At 44.2% G+C, this 18,931-nt stretch overlaps 1 protein-coding gene across 1 annotated transcript in view; it reads right to left on the reverse strand.

Moving 5' to 3' along the window:
• Positions 1-1,895: 1,895 nt before the first annotated feature.
• The window catches only part of Gpc6 (glypican 6), a 979,653-nt gene continuing 962,617 nt past the window's right edge, over positions 1,896-18,931 (reverse strand). The window contains exons 8-9 of the mRNA XM_057786799.1: positions 9,953-10,128; positions 1,896-6,144 (exon numbers count right to left, since the gene is read on the reverse strand). Of these exons, the coding sequence (XP_057642782.1) occupies positions 5,936-6,144; positions 9,953-10,128 (385 nt within the window). The 3' untranslated portion in view covers positions 1,896-5,935. The remainder of the gene's footprint in view (positions 6,145-9,952; positions 10,129-18,931) is intronic.

Genomic DNA, 18,931 nt, shown 5'->3' on the forward strand with positions numbered 1-18,931 from the left:
GACAGGCAATGGAATGCAGACTTCATGTACTTCTTGTCCACGTGTCATGCTTCAATTCACATGCAAGCACCCGGAGCTCATAGTTTCTCTACTTAGGGTTTTAATTGAGAAAAAGGTTTAAGATAGAACACAGGTAAATGACCAAGCGTGCTGTAGGTGTCCTCTGTGCACCTACAGTTTTTGTGGGTCTGGCGAGTAGCCAGCGTCCCATCAGAGGGTTGATTCCTCCCTCATTTCACTAGATGGGCGCTCACACCCTCCTGGGGGGCTCTCTATGACCTGAGTCCCTCCCTGGTGCCATTCCTGTGTAAGTCCCGTCATGATGTCTCCCACGTTTTGAAGTTACCATGTTCACATGTTCACCTAAATGTTGGCTGTATCTGCCTAACTCCGGGTGAGATGCATGATGCTTAGAAAGAAGCAGAGCTCATGCCACCTGCTCTTAGACCTGCAACTGTTGCTGGCCCATGATAACGGGTCATCACGTATCTCTGGAAAGAAAGGTCATTTACCTAAGTCCATGAAAAGTTTCTTAAAACAAGGCAGACAACCCTATGTGTGCTTTGAAGAGACAAGCTTGTTTAAGGTAGATGTTTTTCTGCATTCTGGAATCCAGTGTGCTGGCCTCCTTTCTGTTGCTCTCCACGCTGGTGTATTCTCAGGACAACATTTCCCCATTCTTGCTCTGGTTGTGCTTCAAGGAGCACAAGAGCCCAGGTTCCCTTGGCAGGTTAGAAAGGAGGCTTTGGATTCCTCCTGGTTTTGTTGTGTGCCCCATGTATAACCTAACACTGTATGCTTTCCTGCTTGTTTACACTGTCAAATAAACGGCAGAGCAGCACACAGAGACCACAGCAGAGTGCACATCTGTTCTTCCAGGCTCACACTGGCAGCCGTGCCTCGCTAGCTCTCAAACACAAAACGATATTTGACCTCTAATTGCCACTGTTTCAAAAAATTATATTTTGATGCTCGTGTTTGATAAGTATTTCACAGACTATTTATTCAAAATAAACGTTCTTACTACTTAATGAAAAGTACTCTGCATTTCATAGTTTTTCTTCCTTCCCGTTAAACTGGTTCCAGTTTGCTTCTAATTGAAATCTGTTGCATTCTGATTTTGTAGGTGCATTTGTTCTAGAGCCCCTAAATGGTCTTGTGAAAACTGCTTTGCTTGATAAAAACCATGATGGTGATAATTGAATTAAATTGTAGCATTCCTCACAGCTAAATGCCGCATTCTTGATACCCTCTTTAATATAGACTCCTTCATTTAAGAGTGTTCTTGAAATTAATGATGTATTTCTACTAAAATAATGGCTAACGACATTGAGGACTGAATACCTCATACCTGGTGGCAATTGGGCACCTGCGACCCAGCGCCCACAGCAGGGTGACCGGAGAGGAGTTTCAGACCGATGGTTAAGTGAATCTAGAGGGCTAGCGTATTCAGTGCAAATGGGGACAGGGGAGCATCTCAGAAAGTCGACGGGGTTTGCCCATTTGCAAGCAGTTAGTCCCTTGACAGGTGATCTTATTTTCCTCTGACCTCATCTGCAGGGTATTGATATTAGTTCTACGATGCTACATGGGTTTTTCAAGAAGAAACAGAAGAGGGGTCGAGCGCTTTCCTTGTACGTCAAGAAACCGAAAGTCCTAAACTTGCCGAGGTGTGCGGTTTCCAGTGCTGTGTGTGCTTGGTTGACTATGGATTTTCAGTACTGATGCTTCTAAAGTGATGTGAACAAAAAGACTTTAAAATATAAACCACAGGCTACGAATATCATTTAGGAAGCACAGAGAGGGCACAGGTAGATTTTTAAAAACTATTTTAATACAAGATTAATAGCAATTTTCTATCCAAATCAGAAATGAAAAAAAATCTTAACCCAAATAATAGTCATTTGACAGTCACATAAAATTTTAGGTTTGATTGGTGCACACATTTCTCCCGCATATGTGTTCTGTCTATGCGCACAGAGACTACACTGTGGTGCCTTCATCAGGTGTTGCTCACGGAGTTGGCCATTACAAGGCCACGCCAATGATTCCAGTATCCACTCCACTCCCAGTGAAGTCCCAAGCATTCCCATGCTAAGCTGAATCTGGGCTGCAGCAAATCATGACAGAGCAAGTCTCCAGAGTGCATACAAATCAGTACTCTATTTGTAGAAGTTGGCCTAAGACTAAGCACTGGCTAGTGTCTCTACCAAGGATGAACACATTGCAGATTTAGAACTTACGGACCACTTTCCTCTTCTGGTTGCAAGGCTACATTTTTTTTTTTTAAAAAAATTTAAATGTGTTAGCAATTGTAAATCAAAGAAAATGAGCTTGAGTATCTGCAGGTGTTGGGAGAAGTCAAATCCTGTGTCTCTTAACACTTGAAACCTAAAGTCAAACTACCTGATAACTAGCCTTGCAGAAAGAGGTGAGAAAAGAATCGCAAGCAAGGATTTTACCAAGTTGTATTCCTCCTTGAGGACTTAAGTTGGTGCTTAGTCTGTAGCCAAATATGTGTGTAATGGCAAGAAGAACTGAAGAAGGCTGATGTCTCTAGCAGGGAATGGAACTCAGGATTCATGGTTCTGCATTCAACAATATTTTCAATGTGTTTGATTTAAAGAATGCTCCTTTCAAAATTACTACCACTCATCAATGAATCGTGTTTTTCAGTGCAGACAAAAGTAGCTTCTACCCCTTACATTTGAGGAGGTGGTTCATGGCACCTTCCTCCTTGGGTGAATCACGGTAAGGGAGTCAGACTTCCAGCGCTACAGTCTTCGATGGTGTGGTCAAAGTGCCAACTTGGCCTTCACTGCAACGACAGAAGGCTGACTCATGGCTGTCAATCCAGGACTATAGGGCTCCTATTCATAAATTTACGGTTCATTCTTCTCTGCTGAAGACATTAGCCTCCATGTAGCCTTTGTTGTAACATATACAAAGTATAATAAACATCAATTACAGACGTGTATTTCTGTTAGAAAAATACATATTATAACTAAAGAACATGTAAATAGAGGCACTTCAATAAGCTAAGTGTTTGCAGTTATGAGCACCACCCACCAATTTCTAGTGTCCATTTTGGGGTCCCATTCCTCTCATAACACAAATTATGAGGTGATTATGGAATTTAGGGGACATCTTCACAAATGAGGGGAGGCTATGAGTGGCGATGGAGCATGAACACACCCCCTATCACGCTGCTAAAATGAGAAAGCAAGTTTGCGAGGAGGATTCCACAGTACTGAAAAGGGGAAACTCACTGAAAAGGCCGAGGGAACAGAAAAAAACAACAAAACACCTGAGCATTAAATTACTCTAAAACCCATATGATGGATGACGACAAAAACCAGGAAGTTCAAGTGAGTGATATTTTGACCATGTCCGTGCAAGGTGACGAGTGATGTGGCTTAGTTGGCCAAGCCTCATTCTAACTCTCGCCTGGTAGATTTTGTCAGTAGGAATACCTTTGAGAATATAGGTGTTGGAACGAAGGAAGCAAGCATTTTTATAGTAGCTGTGTGAATAGTGTGCACAGAACATGGGCTGACGCTCATTAATGTAATGTGTTGTCAGGTGCACGCAAAAACAACCCATATGGGGTCAAAAGCATAGTAAAAAATAAGAATCTTGATGGATGTTATAGAAATAATAAAATGTAGAAATATTTCTCAAAGGAAGATGGAGCTTCATGTTCCATCCTAAAAATTATTACTCAAATATCCTCGAGAATCAAAGTTGCTTTAATTTGTATTGCACCATAAGTTTTGGCGACGAACAATACTAATGAGATATGTTATCTGTGACTGGTGACTAAAAGCCGAAGGGGGGCAGTGAACTGGATGGTTTTCCAGAGGGATGAAATTCTGGATTTGACTAAGGATTAACTTCACACAAACTGAAGTGAAAGATGCCACAAAGTCTCTCAGAATCCTACACTTCGTATTCTGTTAGGCATACAGTAGCAACTGATGTGGGTAAAGATGTTTTGTTTTTCAAAAGTGCTCAAATATGCTTAATACTAGTGCATGTGTTCTACTTAGACATGGTGACTAAATCGATAACTAATTTCATTTTTGGTGAAAATAGAGATAGAACCATCTATGTGTCAATACTGTCGATGAGCCAGTTAAGATGTGATTGGCGTGCCGTGGTGTCTTGAAATATTTCTTCTCTCTAATGCAGATGCATTGTAAAAACCAAAACCCAAAACAAAACAAAACGAATAACCCTCCCCTCAAAACCAAAACCACATGGCTAGCCAACCGTCTTCAAACAACCCCAGTTTGGTTTGCTTTGCTTCTCTCTGCTGGGAGAAGCACTGAGCCTGACTTTGTGGGTCGGTTAGAATTGGCCTCGAGTTTAGGTCATTTACTGTGGTACACAGCAGGAGTCCTAGGCCAGAGGTGTTGTACTTGAGAGCAATGGTTTTTCATGACTAACATTCTTTACACATACGCATTCCATTGCCAGTAACGTCCTGTACACCAGGGCTCATCCCATGAGCTCAGGACAGTTTGGAGCACAGGGACAGAGCAAACTTGTGTGAGAAGGGTGTGCCCTGGCAAACTTGGAATAGATGAACAGTTAGATACATAAAAAGTTCTCTTTCTTGATTTCTTGGTGCTCACAGATCCTTGGGGAGTCCCTTCTCTGAGCCCCACAAAACAAGAAGACCTGGTTGACAGAACAGTTTTGTTACAAAGGAGTGTCAACCCTGAGCTTGGAATTAAGAAGTTAAAATCTGTGATTTATATATATATATTGATATAAAAATAGATGATCATTACTAAGACTAAAAAAGTGAACGAAATCTCCATGTCAGTACTATATATATAGTGTTTTTTTCTCTTTTTTTTTGTCTTGAGTTTTTTGTTGTTGTGAGTTATTTTGCAAGAGAATGCCCTTGTAACACTGAAACCAATTGACAGAAATCAAAGAGTCTAGAACAGAAACCCATGTGTGGAGCTGATTATCACTGTCAGTGAGAGAACTTTTATCTGGGGGACAGTCAGGAACAGAGGAACTAGGAGTCTAATTCACATCAGACTGGTGGCGAAAGTCGAGACTGTACCAATGAAGATAATTTTTTTGTTTTTTTTTTTTAGGCAAGACCCAGGAGAAATGAGACTTGACAGGGGCATCCGTGAAGAACTGAAGACAACTGGTGCCAATTTGGTACAATGGACAGGTGTCAGGAGAGTGAGAAAATACCGCCGTCAGTGAATGTGGCATCAGGCAGGTGAAAGAGAGGCATTGAGTTGCTGTAAGATTACTACTTATATAAAGACAGAATCCTAAATTTACTATTAGTACCTCCAAATCATTTTGGGCAGAGTGCAAGACAATACCTCCAAGACAACAGCGTGTTTCCACTACATTAAAAAATGTTACGCTTCCTCCTCATAAGCATTTTGTAAACTTGGCTTGTCACAGAAAAGCTCGCCCGAGGAGCTGGCTGTCATCACCAAGCCGGATAGCATGAGAGTTCCTTTATTTGCTTCCTTGTTGAAAAGGCAGTTGTCTTGGGGTTTGGCCTGATTAGAAAAGGAAAATTATTTTCTTCCTATCTCATTTTATTTTAAGTGGGGTGCTAGGAAAAAAAGAACCCTCACAACGTGAAATCCCTTTAATTTTGCAGCATAAAAGCAAATGACGGTAAGAAAAAAATCTCTTGGTACGAAAGATTTGAGTAAGAATTCTCTCTGGAATAAACAAGGTCCTCAGAGAGAGCTGAAGGAAAGAAGCCGATCCTCCGGCACCCGGTGCTCTTTGGGAAAACAAAAACGGAGGCAGGTTGCAACACTGCTCTCTGGTCATAGAAAACGGCGAGTTTTTGTGGCATGGTCCATTGTCCAAGAGTGTAAGAAAAGAGGGGAGTTGGCCACTGAAGAGCTAAAATGCAGTTCCGTTTGACCAAAGCCGGCGATTATCTGTATAGTCTCTGCAGGGCGAGGACCGTGCAGACCAGAGACCACGGAAGAAGGGAGGAGCTGCCCTGCGCGGCCGCCGCCGAAGATTCCTCTTCTCTCCGGTCAGGGTCCACCGCAGGGGCCTCAGTGGTGACAAACTCGAACTCTGTGGGACACACATCATCCATGCACCCGCTGCCACTGCCTGAGCCGCTGGATTCATCACCTGGCGGGGGAAGATTGACAAGGAAAGTTAGAGTGCTTGGGCGGAAGTAGAGACAAACAACCGTACAGTTCCTACCGCAAGGATTGGGAGAAGCACTCCAGCAACGGGTTGCTCATCTGCCCACAGGTTTGTCCTTCGTGGGCAGGTTGAACAGGCCAGAAACAGCGTTGAAACACGGTACTCACTGGTACCTACCCAGGGTAAACTTGTAATGGGTGGCCCCTCAAAAACACTGATATTAGATACATTTAAATGACTAAGAATTGTGTTCCTGGTGCTGGAGCCATGGTGTTAGGGATAAGGGCAGTCTTGCTTTTACAGAGGGCCTCAGTTCATTCCACAGGATCAGTGCCAGACAGTTCCTAGTCACCTGTAACTCTGTTCCTGGACACTTGACACCCTCTTCCGGCCTCTCCCAGCCTCTGCATACATGAAGACAATAAACTCATGTGTGCGTGCACACACACACACAATATATATATATATATATATATATATATATATATATATATATACTATCTCTCTATTAACTATCTATAAATCATCTACCAATTATCTCTTTCTCTATTAAACACCTATCTGTCTGTCTGTCTGTCTTAAAGAAGTAATTATGATCTTTGCTGCTTTGTGCTTCAGAGCCTGTACCATGTATTTGCTCATTCACTGTTCGTACTCCACTTGAAGACAAAAGACAAATGTTTTGATGGTAGAGTCTTTGCATAGACCATTCATTTCCAGGTGGCCACTGATCTCTCATGTGCATCAAATGTTCAATGAATCTTTGTTGAGTAAGTCAATATGTCTTGAGCAATTAATGCAACAACTTCTACCGGTTTCAATAGCTATACCCAAGGCACTGGTAATAGTCTGTGTGTCAGGACAATTGGACAAGATGTACAGGCAAACTCACGGCTGCCGGTCATGCCAGATGGAAGAGATTTGATTCCTCCAGGAAGTGTGGCCTAACATGGAAGCTACCATTATTAACTTAGACAGACATGCGTGGACAGCTTAACGTCTATGTCCCAGAACAATCGTGAGGATAAATGAGACAGTGTTTCTGGAAAGATTCAGGAACCGTGATCTGTGTAATGAGGTTTGCTGGCCCACTCATTTGCTCAGTGAGTTCAACCAACATTCCCCGGCTCTTGGGCCTCACTGCTCCTGACACACGGGCGCCATTTTGGATTCAGATGTTACTTAAATCAAGGCAAGGCGCTGTAGGAACTCTTCTATTGTTCCTCTGAGTGACGAAGAGACATTCAGCCCCATTATCCAGCCCCCAGTGGAAATTCTAAATACCAGATAAGATCATTTGAATACATTATCCTTGTTTCTTATCATTTCTCTGCCTTATCATTATTGGCCTTTATGAGTAGAAAAATGCCTATTAATTAAATCCAGAGATATCAGAATTGCAAAGGGAATTGTTCTCAACACCGGCACCATGAGCAAGAAGTAATAAGACCTTTACGAAGATATTATTAGAGTGATTTAGAATATTAAAATTGTGGGAAGCAAATAATGACAAGAGGTTCTGGCTATGAAAAACAATGGCCCCCATCTTTTCTAAAGGGGATCACAAATGCAGGTGTTATGGGGTAGAACGGGCAACTTAGAAATTATGCTTCCAAGCAATAAGAGTGGTGACAGCTATGAGTGTGATAACGGCACACGGGCCAGGCACTGTCCTGACACGGCTACAGTCGGTGCTCGAGTTAGAACCAAGGGATGATCTCCACTGCCCTGTGTTTTGTTCTCTTCTGAGAAGAAATGGAGAAAAATCAATGCCTCCTTCACATTCCTCAAGTTTTCTAGGATGACATCTCTTTAGGCTAGAGAAGAAGGAACTGTGATAAAGCCAAGATCAGATAATTCTAACTTTATCATACATTAAACAGTTACTCTCCAGGTACAGCAGCACGTGGCTGCAGGGAGACAATGGGACGGATGGAATGGGGACCCTGAGGTTGAGTCATCAGTGAAGGCTAAAGGCTGGGGGAGCATTCTCTTCTCAAGAGGAAGAGAGAGGTCTAGCCAAAGCCAAAAGAGATAATGGAATGATTTTGAGAAATTTGATAGCATTGGGTGGCAATTTCCCTGTATGGAGAAAATAAATTCTTGAGTTCTTTAAAATGGAGGGAGGTGCTAAGAACATTCCGCAGGGAACAGCTTCACAGGAGGGAGGCGGAGCTGAGATGACTTAATGTCTTCCACCTGTAGCTTGTGTCTTTCTAACTCGTTAACCAAATACACAGGCATCTTCAGCTCCAGCGAGTGACGTCAGCATCATTGGCAGCTTTATAAATCATGGTCACGAATGTTTTTCCCCTGTGGATTCTCTCAGGTTACACAGTTAAGAGAAAAAACAACATTCCTGAGGAGAAAACCCACAAGTCTTTGCCTCTGTAGCTATGCATCTTGAAGCCACTTAGACAAAAACCAAATATACTTAAGTTCATTTCAGTGCTCACTTCCGAGAGCCCAGAGAATCTCTGCAAATGCTCTTATGATCCCCACTGAAACGGTCATGTGAAATATTACTTCAGCCGTTTACTAATTCTCTAATATTTCGGATCTAAATGTTTACGGTTTGTGTCTGTGTACAGCTGAGCAGAGAGGAAGATAATGCATTGCACCTGCTTTCTGCCCTCGAGACACTCTCTTAGCTCTTTAAAATGTCACCTCAGAGGAGCCTTCAATAGGCCCCTAGTGGGAACTTCTTGTCATTATTTGTATCCTAAGCATTTAATAATGCCTTTGTAATGAAAGAATCTGAGTCTCAAGAGGCACAGATTCTTCTCTATCTACAGTGAAGTCATGTCCCAATAAACTCACTAATTAAAAACACTACAATTGCAAACAAATTGAGAATATGTAATTTACATAGTGTCCTAGCCTAGCACAGTACCTCATAGAATGTCATTGTTTATCTTTGTGTTCTCGGGACTCACTGGGTCTGTCGATTTGAGTCTTCTGTCCAAAATCATGAGAGAAAATCAGACCACATAATTATAACCGAAGAAGAGATCCAAATTCAAACGTTGAAGTGCAGTTTCTACCACACATGTGTGACCTTTGAGTCATCATAAATTCAAGGAATGTGTATGATATCATTTACAAGAGACAGGATGGGGACTCATGCCCAGCTTGTGAAGAAATCCATAGAAGATTCTTTAGGCGGTGATGGGTGAGGCAGGGAAGAGTTTGGAGTAGATATAAATGTTGTTATAGAAAAGGCAAGGGAAGAATGATCGCTTCAGTATAAATGGGTCAACTGGTAGATGAAATTATGTTTTTGCTTTCATGTGGCTAAATATTTTACCTGAAGCTGGGATAGTAGCTCAGCAAGCAAAATACTTGCTGTGCAAGCACAAGAATCTGAGTGTGAGTCCAGCACTTACAAAAGCAGCCAAGCATTTGGTGTGCACCTGAAATTCCAGGACCGGAGAGGCATAGACAGCAAGATTCCTGGGGACCACAGGCCAGCCAGCCTCGCTGAATCAGTGAGCTCCAGGGCTCTGTCTCTAATAGTAAGGTTGATAATATCAGAGAGCGAATGACATTTAAGGCTGTCCTCTGATCCACACATGTATGCAAACAGGTATAAACATACACACACATACACACACACACATGCACAAAGCCTCTATTATTTAGAGGAATTATGATTTTAGTTAGCGTGTAAGTTTTGTGTCTCAGACTGGAAAAGCTCACGATTAAGGACAGGTGAAGTGTAATTAAAGATAATCATCGAGAGGGTCATCGCACACAACCATCTTCCATGTCTTCGCGCGGGTTTTCTTACTTGTGTCTTGGAAGTTGACATCATTGCCATTGTACGCATTCTTCAGTTTGTTGGTCATCACGCGGAGAGCCATGATCTGCTGTCTGATGAAGGTGTCGGGCCGGGTGATGTCCACCTCCACCTCAGGATTGTTGATTTGGTTGGTCAGCCCATCGTTCATGATCTCAGGCAGGTATCTGTAAGGCGGAGAGGAAGACATGGGTCAGGTGATGTTGCAACGACCTCAGAAGCAAACACTGCCCTGTTGTCTCACACAGGAAGCCACATGACTTGGTGACCAGCTGGAGAGGAAGACATGGGTCAGTTGATGTTGCAATGACCTCAGAAGCCAACACTGCCCTGCTCTCTCACACAGGAAGCCGCATCACCTGGTGGCAAGAATGCCTGAGACCATGAACCAAACCATAAAGGCAAACGTTCGTAGACAGTGCAGCCGGGGCCAGAGGGCTTCAGACTCATGCCTAAGTGTAAAGAGTTCTTATATAAATCTTATATAGGTTCATCTATAAAGAAAAGTGCGAACTAGGATAAGGAATTTCTTGGGACTAACTACCATTTCCGTCCTCCCAGAGAGTTTTGAAACGCTCTAGTCCAGATCCTGATGGCTTCATTGGCTTTGTCAGTTTCGGTACTAAGAACTGGGTTAGGAAAGGGATCTGAGCAGGTAGGGGCCTTAGTAAGGACACTCTTTCTCAGTGGAAGAGAATTTTGAACAAAGATCCTTCTGGGTCTTAAAAAAAAATTCTTTGGGATGTTTTAGCAGGAGTCAGCGATTGCTTATGCCTGTGGCATGTCTAGTAGGGTTTTATTTTATATTTTGGCAGTGCTGGAAATTGAACCAAGGTCTTGTACACACTAGGCAAGTGCTCTATCAACGAGCCACACACCTATACTAGACTTTTAATTTTGCAATATCATCTTGGGTCTAATTTGATAGGTGTGCCAGCATTCAGTTAAAAAGGTTCATACGTAATAAGACTTAATGTTGCTGTCTTAATATTTTTTTGTCTGTCAACACTGTCAGTCTTTCATCACCCTGTCTAATGTCATCCAGGAATTTCTATACAAAGGGGACAGAGAGCCCATGAGCATATTCTGAGACCCTGTGATTCCTTATGCTCGTGACCTATTGACTAAACAGTCCTTCCCCTCTGGATGTCAGTAAACCTCTCACGAGCTCTCTCTCCCCTTCCCACACTTCTCTTTGGAGAACAGATGGTGACACCAACTCACACAAACTCCTGTGGCCACTCTTCTCTTCTCAAGGGTGCCCTGCAAGTGCTGTCTGATTAGTCTTTCTAAACCATCACTCCCCCTTGACTCTCCTGTGTAAACACTTTAGAGGGCAGTGGTTGATGGCCAGAGAATGCTCCTGTCAGGAACTGCACTGCAGAATTCCAGCCCACAGCCCATTACCAGAGAGGTGTGCCTTTTCCCCAGTGTTTGAAGCTGAGGCCAAGCAATGGCAAGCAGATGTAGTCTAGTTGAGTTTTATGAGATATTCACGCAAATTAACCGAACACAGGAAGGGGGCGGGAGTAACTCCAATTTACAGTCAGGTGTCACACACAGATAACAATCTGGGGTCTGCAACTCGCGTCTGAAGTGTGCCTATGTGTATGTGACTGTGTGTGTGTTGTGTGTGAATGTGTGAGGGTGTGGTATGTGGTGGGTGTGTATGTGTGCAGTCTTGCGGACTGAGCTGATGATTTAGAGAACACCCGAGTTCTGTCTGCTGCAGCCCTGATTGCTAACGGGCTGGTAGCAAGAAATCCCCATGCCGCTGCTACAGAAATGTGAGCTGATTGAGTTCTGAGGGCCCTTTCCCCCAGCACACTGCTCTGCAGGGCTTGTTTTGTTACTATTTTTTTTCTGGTTTATAATTACTTAAGTCTAAAATATTCTTTAATAGGACCCCCATCTTCTCCTAAAACAGTCTGGCTACCAGGAATCTACCCACTGCTTTATGGGGCTGCTCGGTTTGGCTGGACATTCTGGGTACAAACCTCCCCTCCAAGCTGAGGGACAGAGCTGGCACTGATGGCCAGCTCAGCTCTGCGGCCACGAAACCATGCAAGCTGCACCAACAGTTCCCTTTTCCTTTTCTTTTGGGTCATCCTTTTCATTTAGGAAAACTTTAAACTATACAGAACTAGAGGTGGTGATAATATAGTGAACCCACGAAGCTAATTTGAATGCTCTTTTGTAAATTTCCTACAAAGGTGCTATCTATGTCTGTGTCCTGATAGGAAACAACGGCATCTCAGAGGGGCAATAGGAGAGCTCAATGAAAAGACTTTTTACAAAGGTGCTTTGTGATTTAAGGACCATGCAAGGTGGTAACAGCAGGAGGAGCCTCTGGAGACAAAGAAGAGATATGGCACCAGAATGCACCAGAGTTGAAGCCGCAGTCGGGCACCCAAGCACACAGTGTCTGAGTCCTAACAGGGAGGGAGCTAACAGGGGCTTCCTGACCCCTCGGGTTCCTATGGAAGAGCCTAACTGAAGGCCAACTGATAGGAGCTCAGATGATCTGGTTTGTGGAGGGGCCCTCCAAGGCGCCAACAGAACAGCTCTCTAGGAGACAGCAAAGTATTATTTTTTCGACAGGGTCCTGATGCATAGCTCAGACTGGCCTCGAACTTGAGATTGTCGTGACTCTGCCTCCTGGTTGCCGAGATCAAAGGTGTAAAAACACGGTGCCTGGCCATGGGTTTTGAGTGTGCTGCTGTGGTTTATTACCACATTCTGGGCACGGGCCCATTAGGGCGTGGTCTGAGGTACTGTCACGTGGCCTGAAGTGCAGACGGAAAGTGCGCATGCTCTCTTGGGTGGTGGTCGGAGTTCTGTCTGCAGCACCCAGTGCCCACAGGGCAGAGGACCACTGCTCTCTACCCTTATTGTGAGTTTTTCCCCCAATAAAAATTTGTTATCCTTTATTCTGGCCTCTCATGGATTTCCTTAATTATCCGTACAGGAGGCCCTGACTCCTATTTCGCTGCCTTTATGCTGTTGATGGAAAGCCAAGCAATCTCCCCTCTATGGCGTCATTCCCACTTATAGACCTGCGTTCTGCCCTTATGTTGGGAATTCTTTCCTTTCCGAGAATCGCTTTCCAGATGCCAGAAACCAAAGACTACGGGATGTACAGGAAGACCACACAGATAAAGGGGAACCCAGGCTGATATTCAGGAGCCAAGTGTTATGCATGGCATATTTGTGTAGGGGTTAGTTTACCTATTTAAATCAGAGGGTTTCAGAATAATCTGTATATTTTCATCCATATTCTAAACAAAACTGACCTCTGAATAAAATAACGCAGAGTGGACAAATTCTTTTCTATGAAGCTTCAAGTTATCTCTGGCCTAAAAATAATCCTAAGAGGAAAAATATTAAGTCCAAGTATCCATATCTTTTCACTTTTGTAGTAAATCATAAATTTCTGTCGTTTTTTTTTAAATGTATCTGGAGTATAAACAAATTCTTATTGGCATCTGAGATTGTCCACCCGGTGTAAATTCTAGCACGTGGAATTAAATTGCTGCTACTGACAGGGAACTGTGGCTGCCAGACTCCTGGGGTTCGGTAATGATGACAGTCCACTGGCCAACACGGCAGGCGGAAGCCATCAGCGTCTGACGCGGGCTGAGGGGCTGCAAGGGGACGGCTGGCACTCACGCTGCGCTGACGTGGTTTGAGGGGCTGCAAGGTGATGCGGGCACTCACGCTGCGCTGCACTCTGGTCGCTTTTCCCGCAGCTGTGCCCAGGCCGAGTCAGAGGGGGCCCCGTTCCTCCTGCACGCCGTGTGCACTGCTTGGCTAGCCAAGTCTCATTTACCAGCAGCTTGCTACATTATCTTCCATGGGAATGCTGCCCCTGGGAGTCTGAACACCCAGCAACAATAAAGGACTGCCAGGCAAACCCAGAATCTCACTGTGCCTGGTGAGGCTCAGCCACTTAGGGTCAAAACAAGGAGCAATGCACTTGTGCCCTCCAGAGCGTTTTCTCCTCTTGGTGTTTTCCAAAGGTGACTTTAGAAATTTAAACATAAAATAGGTGAAAAATAAAACAGCTATTTTTTGCTGCTGTAGTTATAGATACGGGTATGATATCTGCAGAAGACCACTGTACGGTTGGGAGGGGGTGTGAAAGGCTGGGATCCAGGGTCTTAGGAGTCTGTTGGTTCATTTCCTCCCATGTTTGCTTTATTTACAGAAACCACCAATTCTGCAAGAATGAACTAATTACTGAGCCCAGAAGGCCCTTCCTCTGCCAAGTTTTAGCACGGCTCATTTGAGTGACAGTAACTCCCATTTCTGGGAAACTAGACCAAGAGTGTTGGTGCTGAGAGCCCAGGTTGCAAGGCTGGATGCACGTGCACTGGGAACAGGGAGAACTTAGATGCGGGACAAACTGGAGTGCCAAACAGGGGTGCTGTCCTTGCCAATTATTCATGCTGTGGTGTGGCAAGTGGGTGGCACCCAAGGACAGCCAGCTGCAACCTCATTTGGTTTGGCTTCTATTTGCAGGAGCATGGCGAGGAGTGACATCTTCGACAGTTCTGCAGAATTATTTTTCTTCCCCTCTAATGCCATGCCGTTAATACAGGGTTTCTTGATTACAACCAAGCATAGCTGATGAGGCGGGCAAGAGTCCCATGAAAAGGCATTGGAAGAGCACTACTTTGGGAGTGGGTGGGGGCTACACATTGTGTGCCGGGAAACTCATGAGACATTTGCCATTACAACCTCTGTAACCTCAGAAACAATAACATATTTCTCCTTACAGAAATTTCTCAGTGGCTAACCACTGAGCCTTCCGTCCACTCCTCCTGGTTGAAAGACTATAAATATGTCTGCTGGAAGGAGAAGCAGGTCAACCTATCAGCATGCAGTGTTGCTTACCAGCACACATGTGTTAGTAGTGGGTCTCATGTTAGCAGCTGCATACACAAGGAAAGGGATACACACACGCCCCTTTGAGTCTGTGATGTATTAGCTAGTGAAAGTCTAAGCAGGAAATAAGAACTGAGAGGCAGCTATGCATGGGTTTGCTATGAATTCAAGGGGAGCTGTCACGGAAAACCAACAAAAAGAAGGTAAGTTTGATCTCTGCTCATGTTTGAGATGCTACCCATGCTCATCCGAACCCGTGGCTTTGGGTCTGAGGTGAGGCAGAAGACCAGGAAGGAGAATGCATGGCTGAGGGAAGGTGCTCACCTCGTAACAGCCAGGAAACAAGAGACAAAGCAACAGGGGACGTGCTTCCAGCGCCCTACTTTCTTCCAACTGAGCCCCACCCCACCCATCATCTCTCAATTAAATTATAAATCGATCCATTGATTGACCCATTGCTTAGGTCAGAGGCCTCATGATCCAATCAGTTCTTCCAAACCTCAACGTTAAGTATCACATGGGGAACAAACTTTTAACACACAAGACTTTGGGGTGGGACACAGGAATTCATAGTGAAAGAATGAAGTTGGGGCAGAACTGGGGTGCCCAAGTGCTGGTCATTTGATGTTCCTGACTGACTGGTGCCATCCTGAGGCACAGCTGGCAAAGTGAGACAAAAGCAGGTTTCACTCACTTGCTGTCATAAACGAGCTCCACGCAATGCATATTTCTGCAGGATTTTCCATGCAATGCATACCTCTGTAGGATTTTCCATGTGATGCATACCTCTGCAGGATTTTCCACGTGATGCAAGATTTTCCATGAGATGCATATTTCTATAGGATTTTCCATGCGATGCATACCTCTGTAGGATTTTCCATGCGATGCATATTTCTGCAGGATTTTCCATGTGATGCATACCTCTGCAGGATTTTCTATGTGATCCATACCTCTGCAGGATTTTCTAGTTCTCAGCTAAACATGCAGTCATTTTCAGTGTGCTCAAAAGTCTTCCTAATGTAAGAAGGTACACTACGTATACAGACTCAGAGTCTCTTATGTGCAGTTCCAAATTTTGAATGTCTCCAATTTTTTCCCTCCTGCAATCCATTTGTTAGCAAAACATCATCAAACCTGAAATATGGCCAATTACAGTCCTCATTTCTCCCACTTAGTGCCACGCTAATGCATTTTTCTACAGAAATCCTAATGCATTTGATTGTGGGTTGTAGGTCCAGTCCCACTGGGAACATTACATAATATACAGTACATCCACTGTGGTAATTTTCTCAAATGAAAAAAAATCCCGAATCCTAAAAAGACATGGTCTCAAGGGTTTCATAAGGATTTGCAAACCCGTGATATCTGTGACCTCCTTTAGAATCTTATTTAGATAGGTATTTAGACTTTACATGCATTAGGATGACTATTATTTAAAACAACAAACAAAAATAACAAGTATTGGTGAGGATGTAGAGAAATTGGAACCCTGAACACTGGGGCTGGGACAATAAAATGGTGCAGCCTGTGTAGTGGACAACATACCAGTTCCTTAAAAACATATATACAACTGCTTCATCGTCCAGCAACTACACCTGAGATAGAGACACCAGAGAATTAAAAGCAAAGGCTTACGAAGATATTTATACCTCTGTTTATAGAGCTTGATCATTCATAATGGAGGAAAGGGTACAATCATGCAAGTAAGGGATCACTGACTGATGAATGGATCCAGAGGAGGTAGAAAAATGGACATACTCCGGGTACCAGAAACTCTGACGCATGGTTCAACACGGATAAACCTTCATGACTGTAGGTTATGTGACATAAACCAGGCAGGAACACGATATGACTCCACTCCTGTGAGTGACCTAAAGTCTTCAGGGACACAGAGACAAAGAGCAGTGTGGTGGTTGTGGGGCATTTGGTTTAGGAAGGTAAGGGAGTCGGTGTTCAGTGGGAACCGAAGTTTGTTATGGGAATATAATATCTGGGACAGATGGTGTTGATGTGAGACACTGAGGGTGTCCTGACTGCCACTGGACTGCACGCTGTAAAATCACCAACATGGTACATTTGACATTTTCCCCCATCTTTAAAAAACTGTTTTAAGTATAACTTTTTAAAGTTCTTGACTCAGATTGTCTTACCCCATCTTAGCTTTCTATTTCTGTGAAGAGACACCATGACCACAACAATTCTTATAACAGAAAAGCATTTAATTGGGACTGGCTTACATTTTCAGAGGTCTAATTCATTATCAATGTGGTGGGTTATGGGGGCATGCAGGCAGACATAGTGCTGGAGAGGCAGCTGAGAGTGGAGAAGGAGCTACATCTTGACCCTATAGGCAACAGGAAGTGAAGATACCTCAAAGCCCGCCCTGACAGTGACACACTTCCTCTAACAAGGCCACACCTCCCAATACTGTCACTATGAGGCTATGAGGGGCCAATTACTGTTCAAATTACTATGCCCCCCATTCCACTTTTCCTTGCTGGAAAGTGGTTTTGCCCAAAGTAGACTCCCTCGTTTCCTCTAAGCGGGTCCACAGGTTCTCAACGGCAGAACTAGAGTTGTCTGTGGCGGTGGATGATACATGAAACAAGGTAATGAGATATGTTCAAATGTTGGCCAGCTATACCCAGGGACATCGGTGACCGTTGGGACCCAGCAGTGCTGTGGGCCAGTCCCTTAGCTCCTTTCCATCACGATTCACCATACAGCCTGCTATCTCTTATGCAAATTAAGAGGGAGCACAGCTCCCCAAATATCTCCCTAATTCTTAAGAGTAGCTTAATAGAACCTGGAGCTTATAGCCTGGATTCTTGCTCCAGCCAGAGAATCGAAGGCAGGGCATGGCTTGGAACTCTTGGACAATACATACCCACCCTGGGTGCAGGGAGCAGAAGACATATTCTTTGCCTTGGCTTTTAGTACACAGCCAGCAGCTCCCAAGCCCATTGTTTCATGGTAGAACTGGAGTCAGCAGATCATAGAACAGTCACAAAGGAAGATTAAGAGCCAATGTCAAGGATGCTAGGCTGTGAACAAGCAACCATCGCCTTTGCTCCTATTTGTACTCACCTCTCTTCAACATCTAGTCCTACAGCTTTCTCTCCCATGGGCCAACCAGGGAAAATCCCATGAGTAGCAGCAGAAGGCAAACAAACACTCAACAGTACCACCCTTGATGGCTGCCCAGTTTCTCCCTATAATTCTCACCTTCCCAATGCGTTTGTCTGGTTGGGTAGAGTTGGAATATTTCCCAGTTCTTTAAGGTATTGCTAGATTCTTTGGGACATGTTTTGCTACCAGACTGAAACCGTGCCATCCTGCCAGGCCTGCCAGCTCACTCTCTACAGAAATCTCCCATCACCATGCACCATCCTGTTCCCATTGTCTGCTCAGACTCTCCCGGTCACAGCCAGCTATTCTCTCTGGATAGCTGATACACAGTGGTTTGCAAGCATGACTGATTTATTTTCTAGATTGTTCTACTTCTCCTACTTCTTACAAGTTACTGTGCCTACCTGTTAGGAAGGATTTCCTTGGGAACACATGGCTTCTGGGAGGATCAGAAGTCTTGAAATACCACAGTGGCTCTCTATAAGAGCTGTCTCCAATGGCTCAAACTAATCTATGTTCTTTAGCTAGGTCTTCAATCACCTCTTCCCAGAAGGTGTTTTAAGGAAGGGACATGTTGAAAGGAAGGCAGTAACTTACAGGGATGTTTGCTAGTTCTACATTCTGTAAGGGGAGGGAGGAGCCTGGCAGTGACTGACAAAGCCTCCGAAGAGCCCCACATAACTAACATCCTATCAGACAACCTTTGTGCTGCTGTGCCATGTCTCCCAGACTGTATCGTTTATCTGCAGCCTGTCCTGCTCCTTTTCCTTTGGAGAGTCCATAGATTTAGAAAGAGCATCCCGAGAAAGAGAAAACAATCCCAGAGGAAGCCACAGGTCATGTTGTTTACTGTAGCCATGTCCAAAGAAAGTGAAACTCTGCTGTCCAAGAGCAGTAAGTTAAGACTGTGCAGGCAGTAGGGAGCTTTGTTTCTCCACTGTTTGCTGCCGGGTG

This window comes from Chionomys nivalis, chromosome 12 (assembly GCF_950005125.1).
Source record: "Chionomys nivalis chromosome 12, mChiNiv1.1, whole genome shotgun sequence".
NCBI classification, from domain to species: Eukaryota; Metazoa; Chordata; class Mammalia; order Rodentia; family Cricetidae; genus Chionomys; species Chionomys nivalis.